Raw genomic sequence first — 19447 nt, 5'->3', positions numbered from 1 at the left:
TAGCTCAAAGTTCACTGTAATATACAGTAAAATAATGTTTTTCCAGTGTTGGCATAATATGGGCATGTTATGCTTTGCAATTTTAATGACAATGGATTAGTGATGTACTAGTGGCATACGTGACAAAATGCTTATTATGTCATAGTAGCCTATAGTAATAAAGTGGACATGCATATTACACTGACAGGCAAACATTTACATTTGACTAAAATATGTAAGTGAAAATAGTAGTCTACTATCACGTGCTTTCTCCAGTGTTGGGGGTTTCTCATTTTTCAATACAGAGAAACAGCCACACTTCCTGCTCAAACCACAATATGCCCCTCCTTCTGAAATGCTCTTCAAAGCCTGGATGATCACAGGAACGGGTGAGATATCGGATATCTGACAGGTAATTTAGTCTTCTATGATGTAAATTTAAACTCTCAATGTATAGGCTATTCAACGATGCAATAAGTGAGTTCAGCTTTGGCTGTGTAGGCTATGTAGCCTAAAAGGAAAATAGAAGACATTACGTTTTTATTTGCTATTGAAATAGTGGTTTTGGTTTATTTTTCGTGAGGGTTTTATAATGATATATTGCCACAATGAAAGCAACAATTATTCTAATTGAGTAAGAAATTGCAAATCGTCTCTTGATCTTATCTTACACAGTGAAACGTTTATGGCCAGTGACCCGTGCTCACATTGTTGCTAAACTTTTGTCACTTGTGCGTTTCTCTTCTGGAAAATATACTTAATTTAATGTAGTAGCCTAGGCAAAGGAGATGTGTAGAATAAGTATCCTAGGCTACATCTTGAGATGTAGGCGTAGTTTTAATTTTACTGACTAGGTTGTAGTTGCCTGTAAAGTCAGTAGGAAGAATGTGGTAAGAAACATGTGCATAGTGCCGAAATAGCGGGCGCTGAGAGCTGAAATAATGGTCACTTGCCCCCTCCTCGACGTTCTCCTCCAAACTTGTATTTTTCCGTGATCTAACCAGTCCTTCGATTTCGTAATAACAATGTAATAATAGTTTGTGCTTTGTAGTTTGTAATAACATTGCAATGCACCTTTCTTAATCCAAACCTTTCTAATCAGGGTAGGCTAGTCGATGGAACTGAGAAATGGAAGCCTTCAGAAAATCACTTGAAAACAGTTCAGATAGAAGAATAGAATAGAATATCAGTGAAGGAATTAACTATAATTTCCTGTTCACATAGGGTAGGCCTTCACACAGGCATGAACATATTTGAAAATATCTACATTCTTAATTCAAGAAGGTAGGTACTGCTCCCAATTACCTACTTTATTTTTAGAACACAAAAACAACCTTGAGGTTGGGGGCCCCCCAGATAGCATATTAACATGTCATAAGCAATGGCAAAATGTGTAGAATTGCAGGAAATGAGCTTTAACGGTCGACTTTGGGCACGAAAAACGGTCTCAATTTTCAAACAGAACTTAGTTGTGCCTTTGGTGGTTCATCGATGTGTCAATCTGGTCATGAAGGCTGTGACCGACCTAGCTAGTTCATTAGCTAAGATAGCCACTTGTAGCTAGCCAGTAACTCCTCCAGTTTGTGTTGATGTCATTTCACAGGATTTGTTTTTGGACAGAAGCTGCAGAGATCGGTAAGAAATGGCACTGCAGTAGCCAAATATCTTATTCTCCCCAAAAATGTAACCATTAAATGACCTGATATGATGGTACATTTATCAGTTATACAGTTTAAAGCAGTTATTTTGGGGTTTTGCCCAAAGTCGACCTTCTAAAGTAACTGTCCAGTGTTTCCATATTTCTATAAAATATGACCTAGAATTAATTACGATATGAGTGAAATAGTTTTCCTTCCCAAAAAAAATTGTCATTAAGTATGTTAAAGGTCCTGAACAGTCATCCTGAAAAGTATTTTTCTCTCATGGCAACTACCAGGAAGTTTGAAAAGACAGGCTGAGTGGGTGGGGAGATAATATTAATGAGTTCGCCTTGACTGACAGCTCTTTGAAATGCCTATGTAAAGCAACTTGAATGCAGTGAGCAGTGTTGCAGTATCAATGATCTCAAGCAAATTTGGTGATACACAAAGCAACTCAAACAACATTGAAACTTCATCAATTATATATTTAAGCAATATGGCCAGAGGGGGTGTGGTATATCGAAAACAGAAAGGAAAACGCTGCACAGGACCTTCCACCCCCACCTGGGATATCGATGCCTGATGAAAACCTTAGGGTCGAAACGTTGTTATAAATAAAATCACCTGGGAGCGTGAGCAGCGGTGTGCAGCGTTTTCCTTTCTGTTTTCCATGAGTTTGCCTACAACTCCAGCATCTGCGGAAAGTACCTGGATGTGCGTATGTTCTTCAGCATTTGTTGGTGTGGTACAGTATGTCAATCAAATTTAAAGCCCTTTTTATATCAGCAGATGTCACAAAGTGCTATAGAGAAACCCAACCTAAAACCCAAAACAGCATGCAATGCAGATGTAGAAGCACGGTGGCTAGGAAAAACTCCCCGGAAAGGCAGGAACCTAGGAAAAAACCTAGGGAGGAACCAGACTCTGAGGGGTGGCCAGTCCTCTTCTGGCTGTGCCGGGTGGAGATTATAAGAGTACATGGCCATTAAGGCCAGATTGTTCTTCAAGATGTTCAAATGTTCATAGATGACTAGCAAGGTCAAATTATAATCACAGTGATTGTAGAGGGTGCAACAGGTCAGTACCTCAGGAGTACATGTCAGTTGGCTTTTCATAGCCAAGCATTCAGAGATCGAGACAGCTGGTGCGGTAGAGAGAGAAAGAGTCAAAAACAGCATGTCCGGGACAAGGTAGTACGTCCGGTGAACAGGTCAGGGTTCCATAGCCGCAGGCAGAACAGTTGAAACGAGCAGCAGCAGACCAGCCGTGGTATATCAGATCATTGACCACGGGTATGACAAATAATTCATTTTTACTGTTCTAATTACGTTGGTAACCAGTTTATAATAGCAATAAGGCACCTCGGGGGTTTGTGCTATATGGCCAATATACCACGGCTAAGGGCTGTTCTTAGCACGATGCAACGCATACTTTGGCCATCATACTTTGATCTGGTTTCCTTCAAATATCATCAAATTTCATGAAAGATTTTGACTGTTCATGACCTTTAAAAAGCATATTTTCTGTGTTGGAATGGTGTGGGCGTATCCCAGCAATGGAATGGTGTGGACGCATACCGGTCATAAAAATATTAATGCAAGTAGACCGCTGATTGGCCAGCTCATCCACGTCATCCTCTATGAGGAAATACCAAGCATTTTTTAAACGGTCTGTTTGGTATACAAGTTTTTGAAGTTTTTTTTTTTCCTCCAATTTATGCTTTGGACACAAATATGAGTATAGGATGAGTCAACAACATTATTTGGGTATGAGTTAACATAATATGTAAGTGAGACTTTCACTGGACAGTTACTTTTAAACAGCACATTTTTCTCTGCCCCGTTGCAAAATGTGTAGAAATGCAGGAAGTTAGTTATGTTTCCTAAAAAAAAAAAATCCCCCCCAAAAAACTTTGAAGGGGTTGGGCGGACTTCCACGTAGCCTTCCACTTACTGTATGTTGCAAACTGTTTTCAAAATGTAGAAGTAGAGGAGTTGCTTGTTGACCCCCACAATGAAATTGGGCAGGGGACCAGTGGTGTAGTCAATTTTTTTAGGTGCAGGAGTGCCCAATCATCATTTCTCAAAGTTTGTAGCCTATTGAATATCATTATAGAATATGCATAAAATGCATCCTCCAATTGCAACGCCTGGCTATGCCCACACATTGTAGCTAGGTTTGCATCCAATTGGTGACAGATTTTCATGCGAATATTCTAAAATCTGCATAAAAAGTTAAATTCCCATGTACTAAATAAAAAATAAAATGTAAATGGGATTCCGTCACATTTTCAACTCTTCTGATGGTTTTGTCACAAAGAATGTTTGGTTACAGTGGCTTGCAAAAGTATTCACCTCCATAGGCATTTTTTCTATTTTGTTGACTTACAACCTGGAATTAAAATGGATGTTTTGGGGGTTTGTATCATTTGATTTACACAACATGCCTACCACTTTATTTTTTTGTGTGAAACAAACAAGAAATAAGACAAAAAAAAAACAGAAAACTTGTGTGTGCATAACTATTCACCCTTTTGCAGCAATTACAGCTGCAAGTCTCTTGGGGTATGTCTCTATGAGTTTGGCACATCTAATGTAAAATGTAAATGTAAATGTAGCCACTGGGATTTTTGCCCATTCTTCAAGGCAAAACTGCTCCAGCTCCTTTAAGTTGGATGGGTTCTGCTGGTGTACAGCAATCTTTAAGTCATACCACAGATTCTCAATTGGATTGAGGTCTGGGCTTTGACTAGGCCATTCCAAGACATTTAAATGTTTCCCCTTAAACCACTAGAGTGTTGCTTTAGCAGTACGTTTAGGGTCATTGTCCTGCTGGAAGGTGAACCTCCGTCCCAGTCTCAAATCTCTGGAAGACTGAAACAGGTTTCCCTCAAGAATTTCCCTGTATTTAGCACCATCCATCATTCCGTCAATTCTGACCAGTTTCCCAGTCCCTGCCGATGAAAAACATCCACACAGCATGATGCTGCCACTACCATGCTTCACTGTGGGGATGGTGTTCTCGGGGTGATGTTGGGTTTGCGCCAGACATAGCGTTTTCCTTGATGGCCAAAAAGCTCAATTTTAGTCTCATTTGACCAGAGTACCTTCTTCCATATGTTTGAGGAGTCTCCCACATGCCTTTTAGCGAACACCAAACTTGTTTGCGTATTTTTTTCTTTAAGCAATGGCTTTTTTCTGGCCACTCTTCCATAAAGCCCAGCTCTGTGGAGTGTACGGCTTAAAGTGGTCCTATGGACAGATACTCCAATCTCCGCTGTGGAGCTTTGCAGCTCCTTCAGTGTTATCTTTGGTCTCTTTGTTGCCTCTCTGATTAATGCCCTCCTTGCCTGGTCCGTGAGTTATGGTGGGCGGCCCTCTCTTGGCAGGTTTTTTGTGGTGCCATATTCTTTCAATTTTTTAATAATGGATTTAATGGTGCTCCGTGGGATGTTCAAAGTTTCTGATATTTTTTTATAACCGAACCCTGATCTGTACTTCTCCAGAACTTTGTCCCTGACCTGTTTGGAGAGCTCCTTGGTCTTCATGGTGCCGCTTGCTTGGTGGTGCCCCTTGCTTAGTGGTGTTGCAGATGTTTTGACACTTAGATTGCACACAGGTGGACTTTATTTAACTAATTATGTGACTTCTGAAGGTAATTGGTTGCACCAGATCTAATTTAGGGGCTTCATAGCAAAGGGGGTGAATACATATGCATGCACCACAAATTAATATACAAATGTATTATAAATTCACAAAAACCATACAAAGTACTAATACAAATGTCTCTTTTTGGGTATGTAGCTGACTGTTCTGATTATATGAAGAAGTACTTTTATACAGTTAGCCTGGTCCCAGATGTAATTGTGCTGTCTATGTTTGGCCTGACAAAGTTGGCAAGACAACATAACAGATATAGGCTCAGGCTATTATATAGTCATAAGAGTGTGAGGAGTTATAATAATGAATATGTTGCCTGCAAAGGGAGGGGTTTCCCACTGAATTGCCCACAGAGTCAGGGGCTCTGTAGTTTACTCAGAGTCAGGTGCTCTGCCTATAGAGGGTGTCAGATGAGCACATAAGCATACTCCAGCAGCAACAACAAATGCTGTCATGGCAACTGTGTCTGTGTAGGACTGTCTGCCATATGTTGGCAACATAATGGAGTGTGGTGGTGGCCGACTTTGTGTCCTGACCTATGGTGTTGCCGGGGGTGGTTGGGGTTGCAGTGCATTGTCTGTTATATCAGGTGTCACACCTGGGGACAGAGAAGCCATTCATAATCCAGGGAACTTGTCCATTCCCCTCAGAGACAAGAATGACATCACAAACCTCACTGTCAGTTTTTCCTGAGGATAATAGTTCATAGATTTTTTTTAAACTTGCAACTGCAGAGGAATTCGAATTCACACTGACTGTTTTGGTTAAAGCTTTATTCACTGTGTGCATTTAATCTCTTTCCAAAGACAACAAATGAGGAGAACAGTCAAATGACACCCGTAGTGGTTGACAACTAGTGTTGCTGTGCCCTGTTCTTCACCATGCAGTCGTCAGTGGTTTTTCCTGAGGAGAATAGCACCCCAATGACAGCCGAGATTGAGGATTCCCTAGTATGAGCCGGAGGAGCAGTAGCAGCCCCAGCCTGTGGACCGTACTGCCTCAGAGTGGCCCTGCACCATGTAACCGCTACAAGCACGCCTGCTGCTCCTACGGGGGCAGTGTCTTTGTGTTGGGAGGGAGGGAGAGCCACTCGCTCAGGGACTTCTGGAGGTATAATGTTGGTAAGTGACTAGTCTCTGTTGACAGACTGTTAACATAGCTGGCCAGCATGCATGCAAGATTTTCTTCTGGGTTCCTTCCAAGATTAGTAAGTGTCAGATACACTATACTTTTTCTAAGTCATAATTATTATAGCTTTCTTTATATTATGACCTGGTCTGCTACAATCTGTTTATGTCAGTTATGCAGACTGTGATTCAATCGTTATAACAGTGTTATACAGTGATGTTATTACACATTAGGACTGTAGGTATGGACCTAACCACTGTCTATCTAGTATGCAATGAGTGGACAGAGTTGGACTGTAGCTGTGAGGCAGCACCTGAGGCGCTTCAGGAACATTCCATGGTGGCCTATCAGGTAGGGTTTTATCTATGTCATATGTATGGTTATATCAAGGTAATATCAATGTCATTGTATCTCAGACTGCTTAGCATTGCTGTACATGGTCGGCTTCATGTAGCTCGATGTTGATTGTAAATACATTATCTTTACAGGGTGTTCTGTATGTCTTCGGTGGAATGATTGATTCTGCGTACACTATATGGAAAACCCCCCTCTGGTTGTTTGATATTGGTAAATTCCACTGTGGTCAACATACACCTCAATAACTACTGACACAACCATAATGATCCAACAACATCCAAAACGCATCTACTCCTCACAAGAAAGGGGTGCTAAAACATGTTCAAACTTGTATCTGACATTTAAAATCCTACCTGACAACATAATAAGTTGGTACTAGTTCACAGTTCTCATAGGGAGTGACTCCAAAGAAAAGCTGCCATACTGCCTTTGTTTCTGAGTTCTGCACAGTTTTCAGTGTCCTTTCTCGTATCTCTTGCAGTGAAAGAGCAGTGGGTGTCCTGGCAGGAAAGGAACCCCCCTCAGGTATGTATTGTAATAGTAAACACTCCACATACTAGGGAAATTGAGAGTGATAATGTAACCATGCTCATTTTCCACAGCTTGCACCACTATAAATTATTAAAAGAACAGTACATATTAATTTGCATACCCTCTCATATCAAGTATGCTTTTAACTGAAATGAATGAAAAACAAAATCTATTGATTAACTAAATGTAACAACAGCATATGGCAGCTCTATAAACTGGCCCATAGCATGATGAATAGTAGTAGCTGATCGGGTAGGGTTCCCACGCCTTGTTACTGATATTGATGACATCCCTCATGGCCATCCATATGCTAACATGTTAACAGAACCAGGTGCCAGTCAACAGGAAGGGCCACAGTGCCGTGGTGTTTAGCTCTGCCATGTACATCTACGGAGGATACATTGACATGAGAGCCTCATCACAGGAGTTCTGGAAGTTAGAATTTGGTGAGTTAAACGTTTTCTATGGATAGATCATTTGGTTTTCGTGATTATCATTTAATAACAACACATTGCTGTCCCATTTCCAGAGAAAACAATAATGATGTCATGACTGTAATAAGTTTATAATTTACCAACACTTCACTTAACAATGCTTGTGTGTGTGTGTGTCCATCCATGTGTGTGTCAGACACTATGTTGTGGTCCCTGCTGGACTGTACCCAGACGGAGGTGGGTCCTGGTCCCAGACACAGCCACTCTGCCATGACCCACCTGGACTGCATGTACCTGTTCGGGGGTCTGAGAGGCCTGAGGGAGCAGAGGGATCTGTGGAGATGGAACTATACCAGTCATTCCTGGAGCTGTCTCAAAGCCACGTGAGTGATCTCTCTCTCTCTCTCTCTCTCTCTCTCTCTCTCTCTCTCTCTGCCTCTGGGGTTTCACTGGATACTGCAGATCTATGAAAATAGTTTTCAAGGGTTCAGGCACTGACACCTTTAGGACTATTCCATTGGTTCCATTGTACTGGGCAAGCTAAATCAAGCTCCCGTCAAGTATTTGAAAGTATTTGAAATCATGTATTTGACCCAGGTCTGCTTCAGGCACTGACAACCTCAATAGCCTTATGGAGGGCAATAACATGTAAATTATAATTTCTCTTTATGGGCTCAGTTGTTTTTTGTGGCAATTTGTTCAGCGTTTCTACTCTCAACAGGAAATGCAAAACAGCTGAAACCAGACAATGTTATCTGGCGCCTAGTCACCAGATTAATTTGCTTAACCTGTAGCATTAACCTCTCACAAACCTCTAGTGTGGAACCCCGTATTATCGGCATATTCAACAGCGTTTAAGAAATATATTACCTTCAACAGTGTTATCTTGTGATCAAGCCATCAAAGTGGTGTCGTAAAAATGTTAGCTAACAGGTTAGCAATTAGCATGTTTGACATTTCAGTGGAAATACTACTATTATCAGCTTTTTGATAAGCGGTTTAGCAAAACAAATATGTCCCATATTATCGGCATACGGTCCCCAGTTATCGACCACCTTACTATTTTGTTCAATTACAAGATATATCCGTTTAATTTTATTGAAAAAAGAGACACCAACCTCGTATCCGAAATGTTTACTAGATAGTTGACTAGTTGGCTAGCTTCTGGTAAAAAATTATGACTTGCCTGTCAACTTTTCATTGCGTAGCCCGGTGCGCCCTCCAGTGGACTCTTAAGAAATGGTTCTACACCAACATATTCAGTGTTGTAACCAAATAATGTCTCATCGTTTGTTTTACAGATTAATCTTATGTTTTGAGAAAGTAGATAACAGTTGAATACTAAAATATAAGTTTTAATAATTTACATCAAATAAAACTTTAATTTCAGTTATGTATATTGACATAAACAATGAAAACACTGTTGGAGTTTGTGTTGCAGAGATGCACTTGGAAAGTAAAGGAAGAAATACACAAGATGGATTGAATAAATATATATATATTATATTTTAGACATACATTTTTTTGTACAAATAAATAATTTCATATAGTACACAAACAAAACAAACAATTACATCTCGACCTCCATCCCTATATTGTCACAAAAATCACAATAAAAATCCAGCTCCACCGCTACCTCTGGATCCCACTGCACACACCTGCAGTGGAACCAGTGCTGACAGAAGTCACAGCACATCCATGGCACCTTGGATCTGAGGGGAGCTTGCAGGCGGATCATGCTCCCCGCAGCGAGCACAGCAGGTGGTGTCTTCTTTTATAAAAAATTAAATAATAATAAAAATCGATTAATATGGTTTTGCAAAATGTAGAAGTTATTCAACAACAATAGTAATTGATACAACTGAGAGAGAGAGAGAAAAACAGATTATGAAGTACCTGAGAGTGGTGCCATGGGTGGCGTGACCAGTGGAGCTTTTCTCTTCCTTTTCTGTGCTGCAGTTTGAGAAAAAGTAGTGTTAGACAGAGCATGTTGCATAAAAACCCTTTTCTACTTTTTTACATCAATACCTCTGGAGGAAGCTGCAGAAGTTTTGGAGGAGGTGGAGATTACTTGAGGGCTGGTGCTATGGACTGTAGATATGTAAAGAGAGACCTCCAGGTCCATGTGGCTCTTGTGCCCATCGAAGAGGAGAAGGAGAAGGCGCTCCTTCACTGCATGCTTAATGAAGTGCTGAAACCACTTCCTGAACAGGTCCCCTTCAATGTAGCCACTGTTTGACCGTCCATACAAGGCTTGGGGGGGGACTCCCAGTGTGTAGTGGCCACCGGGGAAACACTTGGGGTAGATGATAAATGGGGGGATGTCCTCCCCAGCTGCATTGAAGCATGCCAGCACTGTGATGTGCTCCTTGGTCCCCGGAGCCTGCTGGTACACGTGTTCTGCGCCCCGGGGAGCCAGCACTTTGTGCCTGCTCTGGTCGCTACGAAACCCAGACTCATCGCAGTTATAGATTTGTCTGGGTTTCTCCCTCAACCCACTCTCCTCCAAGTGCTTCTCATAAGAAGTGAAGAAGGTGTCCATCGTCGGATGTGTGGCACACTCAGCTCTCTCCCTGTCCAGGGTGTCCAGCCTCCTCATGCTCAGGTTCTTGTGCCTCCTCCTGAACATTTCCCACCACCTCCTCCCCAGTGGTGGGATTGTTTCCCCTGGGTGCCGAAACCTATAATAGAATAGAATATATAATTGTCCAACCAGGATGAAAATGTTTGTTTTGGCATCACCATACACAGCCACATTTACCTCACACACATTGAGAACAGTCAGTCCACCAATCTACATACATAAAAAAAAAAAATACATTTACATTTACATTTTCGTCATTTAGCAGACGCTCTTATCCAGAGCGACTTACAAATTGGTGCATTCACCTTATGATAGATTTTTTTTGGGGGTGGGGTAAGGGGGGGTAGAAGGATTACTTTATCCTATCCCAGGTATTCCTTAAAGAGGTGGGGTTTCAAGTGTCTCCGGAAGGTGGTGAGTGACTCCGCTGTCCTGGCGTCGTGAGGGAGCTTGTTCCACCATTGGGGTGCCAGAGCAGCGAACAGTTTTGACTGGGCTGAGCGGGAACTGTGCTTCCGCAGAGGTAGGGGGGCCAGCAGGCCAGAGGTGGATGAACACAATGCCCTCGTTTGGGTGTAGGGACTGATCAGAGCCTGAAGGTACGGAGGTGCCGTTCCCCTCACAGCTCCGTAGGCAAGCACCATGGTCTTGTAGCAGATGCGAGCTTCAACTGGAAGCCAGTGGAGTGTGCAGAGGAGCGGAGTGACGTGAGAGAACTTGGGAAGGTTGAACACCAGACAGGCTGCAGCGTTCTGGATGAGTTGTAGGGGTTTAATGGCACAGGCAGGGAGCCCAGCCAACAGCGAGTTGCAGTAATCCAGACGGGAGATGACAAGTGCCTGGATTAGGACCTGTGCCGCTTCCTGTGTAAGGCAGGGTCGTACTCTGCGAATGTTGTAGAGCATGAACCTACAGGATCGGGTCACCGCCTTGATGTTAGCGGAGAACGACAGGGTGTTGTCCAGGGTCACGCCAAGGCTCTTTGCACTCTGGGAGGAGGACACAACGGAGTTGTCAACCGTGATGGCGAGATCATGGAACGGGCAGTCCTTCCCCGGGAGGAAGAGCAGCTCCGTCTTGCCGAGGTTCAGCTTGAGGTGGTGATCCGTCATCCACACTGATATGTCTGCCAGACATGCAGAGATGCGATTCGCCACCTGGTTATCAGAAGGGGGAAAGGAGAAGATTAATTGTGTGTCGTCTGCGTAGCAATGATAGGAGAGGCCATGTGAGGATATGACAGAGCCAAGTGACTTGGTGTATAGCGAGAATAGGAGAGGGCCTAGAACTGAGCCCTGGGGGACACCAGTGGTGAGAGCACGTGGTGCGGAGACAGATTCTCGCCACGCTACCTGGAAGGAGCGACCTGTCAGGTAGGACCCAATCGAAGAGTGAGCCGCGCCGGAGATGCCCAACTCGGAGAGGGTGGAGAGGAGGATCTGATGGTTCACAGTATCAAAGGCAGCAGATAGTGTCAAACGTCCGGCCCGCGGGCCGGATCAGGCCCGCAAACGGGTTTAATCCGGCCCGCGAGATGATTTTGTAAAGTATAAAAATGAGCTGCAATTTTACAATAAAAGAAACTGCTGTTCCAATTGTGTCCACTGGATGGCGCAATAGCAATTGTGTTAAGCAAGCAAACTGTTTATACCGGGGCAGAGCAAATAGGTCAAGCAAGTGCAGCCAGTCCGGATGAGCTACTTTGTTTTGCCCGCGATATTTATTACGGCTTCTACTTTTAACATTATGTGCTTTGGCACCCTCATTGCCCCAATATGTCTCTGTCAAAAAAGAGAAAAGTGGACGCAGAGTGCAGAGTGTTCCAAGAAAAATTGTCATCCTTCTATTTATTCACGGAATTGAATGGGAAAGCTGTATGTTTGGTGTGTTCACAGCATGTTGCAGTGCTGAAAGAATATAACCTTCGTCGCCACTATGTGAGTCTTCATGCCGACAAATATGACAACTTTCAAGGACAGCGGAGATGAGAGAAGGTGAATGAACTGTTGGTGGGTCTGAAGAAACAGCAGTCTGTGTTTACTCACAGCCGAGACATCAGTGACGCTGCAGTGAAAGCTAGCTACCTCATTGCTAATGAAATCGCAGTGGCTTCAAAACCATTAAGTGAGGGTGAATTTGTAAAAACATGCATGATGAAGGCAGCAGAGATTGTGTGCCCTGAAAAGCACCAGGCTTTTGCAAATATCAGCCTGACAAGAAACACAGTTGCAGACAGGATTTCCGATCTTTCAGTGGATTTGGACAGCCAGTTGAAGCAAAAAGTAAAGTCATTTATTGCGTTTTCGGTTGCAATTGATGAAAGCACGGACATTACAGATGTTGCACAACTGGCCATTTTCATCCGCGGAGTTGATGACACATTGACCGTCACGGAGGAGTTCGTGGAGTTGGTGCCGATGACAGATACAACGACAGCAGCTGATATTTTCACTGCACTCGTCGGCGCGCTGGACAGGGTCGGAGTGGACAGTTCCCGCGCTGTCAGCCTGGCTACAGATGGTGCGCCCTCAATTATCGGGAAAAAAGCAGCTGGCTTGGACACATTTTATCAGAATCTCTTGCCAGGTTACCCCAACTTGACAGCCCTCGCTGCAAAACTGTTGTGCATGTTTGGAACCACATATCTTTGTGAGCAAGTTCTCTGTAATGAGCATAAATAAAACAAAGCTGCGCTCAAGGCTCACGCACAAGCACTTGAATCACATCCTGAAGTTGGCTGCCACTCAGGATGTGACGCCTGATATTGATGCGCTGGTGAAAGCTAAAAGATGCCAGGTATCAGGAGTCAAATAAACTATGCAACCCCACTTAAAGTGCTGCAAGAGACACCCTGATATAGTTCTGTGATCTGTGATATACTTCTGTGAATCACTGAGGCATTGTGTGTTTGTGTGTTCTTTTTCTTTTGAATTTTCAAATAAACTTCAGGTGTTTTATGATTAATAGTGATGTTGTGCTTGTACTATTTTGGACACACTGTCCTCAGGCTCCAGCTTTATGTTTTATGTTGATAGTATTAAAACAAAGAAAACAATCTGAAGTTGTTGTTTTTAAGTTATATATACCATGATTTTACCGGTCCGGCCCACTTGGGAATAGATTTTCCTCCATGTGGCCCCTGAGCTAAAATGAGTTTGACACCCCTGGTCTAGAAGGACAAGAGCAGAGGAGAGAGAGTTAGCTTTAGCAGTGCGGAGAGCATCCGTGACACAGAGAAGAGCAGTCTCAGTTGAATGACCAGTCTTGAAACCTGACTGGTTTGGATCAAGAAGGTCATTCTGAGAGAGATAGCAAGAGAGTTGACTAAAGACGGCACGCTCAAGAGTTTTGGAGAGAAAAGAAAGAAGGGATACTGGTCTGTAGTTGTTGACATCGGAGGGATCGAGTGTAGGTTTTTTGAGAAGGGATGCAATTCTCGCTCTCTTGAAGACGGAAGGGACATGGCCAGGGGTCAAGGATGAGTTGATGAGCGAGGTGAGGTAAGGGAGAAGGTCTCCGGAAATGGTCTGGAGAAGAGAGGAGGGGATAGGGTCAAGCGGGCAGGATGTTGGGCGGCCGGCCGTCACAAGTCGCAAGATTTCATCTGGAGAGAGAGGGGAGAAAGAAGTCAAAGCATAGGCTAGGGCAGTTTGAGCAGGACCAGCGGTGTCATTTGACTTAACAAACGAGGATTGGATGTCGTCAACCTTCTTTTCAAAATGGTTGACGAAGTCATCCACAGAGAGGGAGGAGGGGGGGGAGGAGGGGGAGGAGGATTCAGCAGGGAGGAGAAGGTGGCAAAGAGCTTCCTAGGTTTAGAGGCAGATGCTTGGAATTTAGAGTGGTATAAGGTAGCTTTAGCAGCAGAAACAGAGGAAGAAAATGTAGAGAGGAGGGAGTGAAAAGATGCCAGGTCCGCAGGGAGTCTAGTTTTCCTCCATTTCCGCTCAGCTGCCCGGAGCCCTGTTCTGTGAGCTCGCAATGAGTCGTCAAGCCACGGAGCAGGAGGGGAGGACCGAGCCGGCCGGGAGGATAGGGGACATAGAGAGTCAAAGGATGCAGAAAGGGAGGAGAGGAGGGTTGAGGAGGCAGAATCAGGAGATTGGAGGGAGAAGGGTTGAGCAGAGGGAAGAGATGATAGGATGGAAGAGGAGAGAGTAGCGGGAGAGAGAGAGCGAAGGTTGTGACGGCGCATTACCATCTGAGTAGGGGCAGAGTGAGTAGTGTTGGAGGAGAGCGAGAGAGAAAAGGATACAAAGTAGTGGTCGGAGACTTGGAGGGGAGTTGCAGTGAGATTAGTAGAAGAACAGCATCTAGTAAAGATGAGGTCAAGCGTATTGCCTGCCTTGTGAGTAGGGGGGGACGGTGAGAGGGTGAGGTCAAAAGAGGAGAGGAGTGGAAAGGAGGCAGAGAGAAAGTAGTCAAAGGTAGACGTAGGGAGGTTAAAGTCACCCAGAACTATGAGGGGTGAGCCATCCTCAGGAAAGGAACTTATCAAGGCGTCAAGCTCATTGATGAACTCTCCAAGGGAACCTGGAGGGCGATAAATGATAAGGATGTTAAGCTTGAATGGGCTAGTGACTGTGACAGCATGGAATTCAAATGAGGAGATAGACAGATGGGTCAGGGGAGAAAGAGAGAATGTCCACTTGGGAGAGATGAGGATTCCTGTGCCACCACCCCGCTGACCAGATGCTATCGGGGTATGCGAGAACACATACATAAACACATAAAACACCAAATACTCTCAGGGTATACATACATAAACACATAAAACACCAAATACCTGCGTATTTTGTCGGCGTATTTCATCAGCTTCTGTCTGGTGAAGGGGATCCCATGGCTGGGGCAGTAGATACAGTACTGCACCAGAGAATTTTCATCCTCTGGTGCAAGCAATGTGGGTGGTCCACTGCAACAACCATGGGTCACCCGGCCGCTCAGCCTGTCCGCCAGGGTCTGCCGAGGTACACCATGCACCTTGGTAGATAAGAAAAGAAAACTGTTACTAGCAGATCAAATTCACATACACATGGTAATCTCCTAAAAACAAAAGATGCCTAACCTTGGCAGCCTGGCGGATAGCCATCCCTGCCCCGCAGTCCTCCATGGCATGGAACATGTCCACCTCACTCCACTGCTTCCTCTTGACTTTCTCCATGCTGTGGTGTTAATACATGTAGCTAAATAACTTTGCATACTATACACATTTTAGAAAGATAACTCAATCTGAATATGTATAAACATTTACATTTCAAAGCTAAGGCATTGAAAGGTGCTGAAAGTTTCACAATAACTGAAAGTGTACCCACGTTTTTTGTTTGATGTTTTCTGTAATGAAAATTTGTGTCCCAATTAGATTAATATTGATGCATACATTGTAACATTTGACTAAATACTGCCTCTATGTAGCTGTTGTAAGATGAAACATAGCCAACAGTGATGTGTAAAAAAGTTCATGGTTCGAAGTTCCAAATACATTTTTGCAGATTGTGCAAAACGCCTCCGTCATAGGACTCCAATTTTGATACGGTAAAGCTTGACAACATTCAGCTGTTTTCGTGATATGTATTATCTAACGCTTACAATTTCTTTCCTTTTTCCAGTTCTATCAACATTTAGCAACTAAGCTAGCAACATTAGAAAATCCGTTAGCTATATTTCAGAGGTAAAAAGTTGGATATTAAATGATGTGTGGTCTGTCGCGCAGTCTAATTTTACAATATGCAGCGTGTTCCACAAAATGTGTACATATATAACTTTTTTGAAAACTCTCAAAACCTAACTTAACTTACATAAATTGCACTGAAAATCGGTGGTCAGCTAGCTAGAAGGGTGTCATTAGTCGCAAAACTTACCGTTCTTTTCCAGTCCATTTAAATGTTGAGCTCGAGGTGATTTAGTCCTCCAACCGCTAGAAAGTGTCCGAAGTTAGGGGCTGTCTGATGTTGGGGGAAAATTAGCTATCGTCATTCACTTTCAATTGTTACATTTGAATAAATCATTTGGATCTATTGTGCAGTTTATGTACACACAGCACATGGAGTAAATCAACAATCTAAATGATGTTATCTTTTCCATACAAAGCAAAAAACCTAACAATAGACGAATTGTGTCGGTTGTTTAACCATGCGTTGTGTTGTTTTTCCTTCCTTCCTGTCTGTCCTGTGGATGTGTTATACAGGTCAGGCCCCTCTAAGCTGGTGGGCCACTCAGCATTGGTCTACCGGGACAGCATGCTTCTGTTTGGAGGAGGAGAGAGCCAGCACACCCCCAGGAGCTGTCTATGGAGGTACAGCTTCACCATTCAGACCTAAGTCACTCTACACATTTTGAATGGCGTTTCTATCTTAAACGGTGTAAGAGAAATAGTGTCCTAAATTTACATTTTACATTTTAGTCATTTAGCAGACGCTCTTATCCAGAGCGACCTACAGTTAGTGAGTGCATACATTTTCATACTGGCCCCCCGTGGGAAATAATAATAAATAATAGTAATAACTATAAGTCAGAAGTAAGAGAAAGATCTAGAGTGTGCTTGCTGAAGCAAGCTACACTGAATATATAATATAATAATATAAGATATGTAATTTTGCAGATGCTTTTCATCCACAGGTACAGCTTCACCACCCAGACCTGGGGTAAGCTAGCCGTGCTACCCGGCTCCAACCCACCTCCCCACAGGATCTACCACTGCTGTGCCGGCCTGGGCCCCAACTACCAGCCTGCCGTGACCACCACCACCAGCACCACCCTGACCCCCAGCACCACCATCAGAAATAGCCTGGACAGCAAGATACGGCCGTTCAAGAACAAATGCTTCCCATCCTCCTCAGAGACAGAGGGCACTATAGAGCTGGAGACGTTTAGTAGCTCGGAGAAGCTATTCACTGAAGTGGGGGACTATTGTAATGGTCTAAGTAGGAAGGACGCTCAGCGGATCGAGAACTGTCTGACCTTTGAGAACCAGGAGGCCTTCAGTAAGCAGTGGAGCTGTGAGGATATGGAGGAGGATGGTTCAGGTAAACCAGAGGAGAGCCATGAGAGCATAGCACAAAACCTGCCTGATTTGCTACTGGTGCTGGGGGGAAAGCCCTTAGTTGGACATACGGTCATATCTGTGTGGCAGATGACACTGGCTGACCTCTGACCTTTGACCTCTGACCCAGAGAGAGAGGGATGGCATTTTGTAAACTATTTAAAAGAAAACTCGATATATTCTATGGAAATGTATCACAAAGCGGGGGGGTGATGCAGCTGCATAGCGTTCCCCTGCTAAGGTGTTATTAGTCCACATAATTTTTACTGAGTCCCAAATATACTGTACATATCTTAATCTTTGTTAATTCAGCTGAATAATCATTCAGATTTAAGAAAACAATTCAGCAAATCTATTTAGCAGATTATTTTTTATTTTATTTTTAACCTATTGTGATGAGTGTGATGAAAGGAGTTAGGCGCAGGAGGGTAATCACCGAATACAGAGTTTATTCCTTTGTTGACACATAAATGCGCTCAAATAGCGATCAACGAAACAGGCACAGGGGAAACTCTAATCCCTGGCAATACACTGTAACGGTAGAATCCAATAAAATATAGGCACAGGGGAAAATCTACCCTGGCAACAAAATGTACGAGTAGCTCCACCGAGCTATACTACTCTCACAACTAACAATCACCCACAAGGACAAGGGGGCAGAGGGAACACTTATACACAGACTAATGAGGGGATTAGAACCAGGTGTGTGTGAATGACAAGACAAGACAAATGTGATGATGATTGGGGCGGCAGTGGTTAGTAAGCCGGTGACGACGAACGCCGAAGCCTGCCCGAACAAGGAGGGGAGGCGGCCTCGGCCGAAGTCGTGACACCTATATTCCGAAGTGTTATGTTTTAGATTTGTATTTTCTTTAGGAATGTAGTGGAGTAAAAGTAAAGGTTGTCAGTAAATAAATAGTAAAGTACAGATACCCCATAAAACTACTTAAGTAGTACTTTAAAGTATTTTTACTTAAGTACTTTACACCACTGAAAACCGGTCAGTAAGGGCAATGGTGAGAGCTATTACCATCAAGTAGGGTGTGGAAGGGGGTGGCGTATGAGCGTAAGCTCTGGCTCCGAGGGTCGAGTGTCGAGTGTTCAATCCCAGTGCTAGGCACTCGTTTAGAATTTTGGGATTTTAACCCTATCCCAAACCTTAACTCTTACCTTAACAATTTGGAATGAATGCCTAAACTTAACCTTCGAAATGTATGTTAATGGTAAAACATCAGATTCTGCAATGACACTGTGAGAGCTTGTTGGTCATTCCACCAATTAGGTGCCCTTGAGTAGTAAAAAACCCAGTTTTATTTCACTTAATTTTAACATTCTGTCATAAAGAACAAATGTTCAACTTCATAAAAAACATGTTTTCCCATTTCAACAGGTTAAATTAAAAAAGGACTATAGAAAGTTCCTGTTAAAGTAAAGATTCACCCATTTTGAATATTATATTGTTTTTGTGCATCTCTGAGCAATGTTCTATCGGTTCCCTGGGTCAATTCATGTTTTCATGTGTATCTGAGAAATTGCTGTTCATACAGACAGAAATTTGGCAGGTATGAGGTAGCGTTGAGATAAAGCTGCTCTCACTACTCTGGAAGTTAATAGGATAACGACTTTTAGATCGCGAAAACGTCTATCATACATGTCAGATTTCAATACTGGCCGATGTCATAACGCGGTAGGTTGTCTTCTCTCGAATGAGCCATTGATCATATTGTAATGACCCGGGTTGGGTTATAAAGGAAAAGGAGACGGACACCAGGTGTGCAGGGCAGAACACAGGTTTATTCCTAAACTGGGCTATTGTTCAGGCCACAGCCCACGCCGCTAAATTCAGAACGTACGCAAATACACAATGTCATGTTAAGTGGCAGACTCATAGGAGCAGGTCAGGACCCCGAATAGAAAGAGAGAGAGATGAGACAGTAGCCCCTATTTATGCATTTCAAAACCCTGCGGGATTACCCATCATACCCCCCAATCTTTCTGTCTGTCCTGGCATATTTAACCCCTGCTAGCACCCATGAGAACAATAACACACCCACGAACACAGAACACAATACCGGGTCGTTACAATATTTCTGCGA

General features: G+C 43.4%; 1 protein-coding gene across 2 annotated transcripts; it reads left to right on the top strand.

The window, feature by feature from the left end:
- The first annotated feature begins 233 nt into the window (after positions 1 to 233).
- On the top strand, positions 234 to 17792 carry si:dkey-3d4.3 (actin-fragmin kinase). Of its 2 annotated transcripts, XM_041844721.2 has the most exons (9): positions 234 to 391; positions 6166 to 6399; positions 6675 to 6757; positions 6895 to 6973; positions 7245 to 7288; positions 7620 to 7740; positions 7925 to 8111; positions 16497 to 16604; positions 16928 to 17792. In XM_041844721.2, exons 2-9 carry the CDS (start codon positions 6231 to 6233, stop codon positions 17460 to 17462), a joined length of 1326 nt encoding a protein of 441 aa, XP_041700655.1. In that variant the 5' UTR covers positions 234 to 391; positions 6166 to 6230; the 3' UTR covers positions 17463 to 17792. The 2 variants fall into 2 exon arrangements, with proteins under 2 accessions (XP_041700655.1, XP_041700656.1); XM_041844722.2 differs by lacking the exon at positions 234 to 391 and having other exon boundaries at positions 6350 to 6399; positions 6640 to 6757.
- The last annotated feature ends 1655 nt before the right edge of the window (positions 17793 to 19447 follow it).

The sequence above is a fragment of the Coregonus clupeaformis genome, chromosome 23 (genome assembly GCF_020615455.1).
Source record: "Coregonus clupeaformis isolate EN_2021a chromosome 23, ASM2061545v1, whole genome shotgun sequence".
NCBI classification, from domain to species: Eukaryota; Metazoa; Chordata; class Actinopteri; order Salmoniformes; family Salmonidae; genus Coregonus; species Coregonus clupeaformis.
Note: the sequence above shows the minus strand (reverse complement) of the source record. Positions and strands in the feature narration are given on the sequence as shown.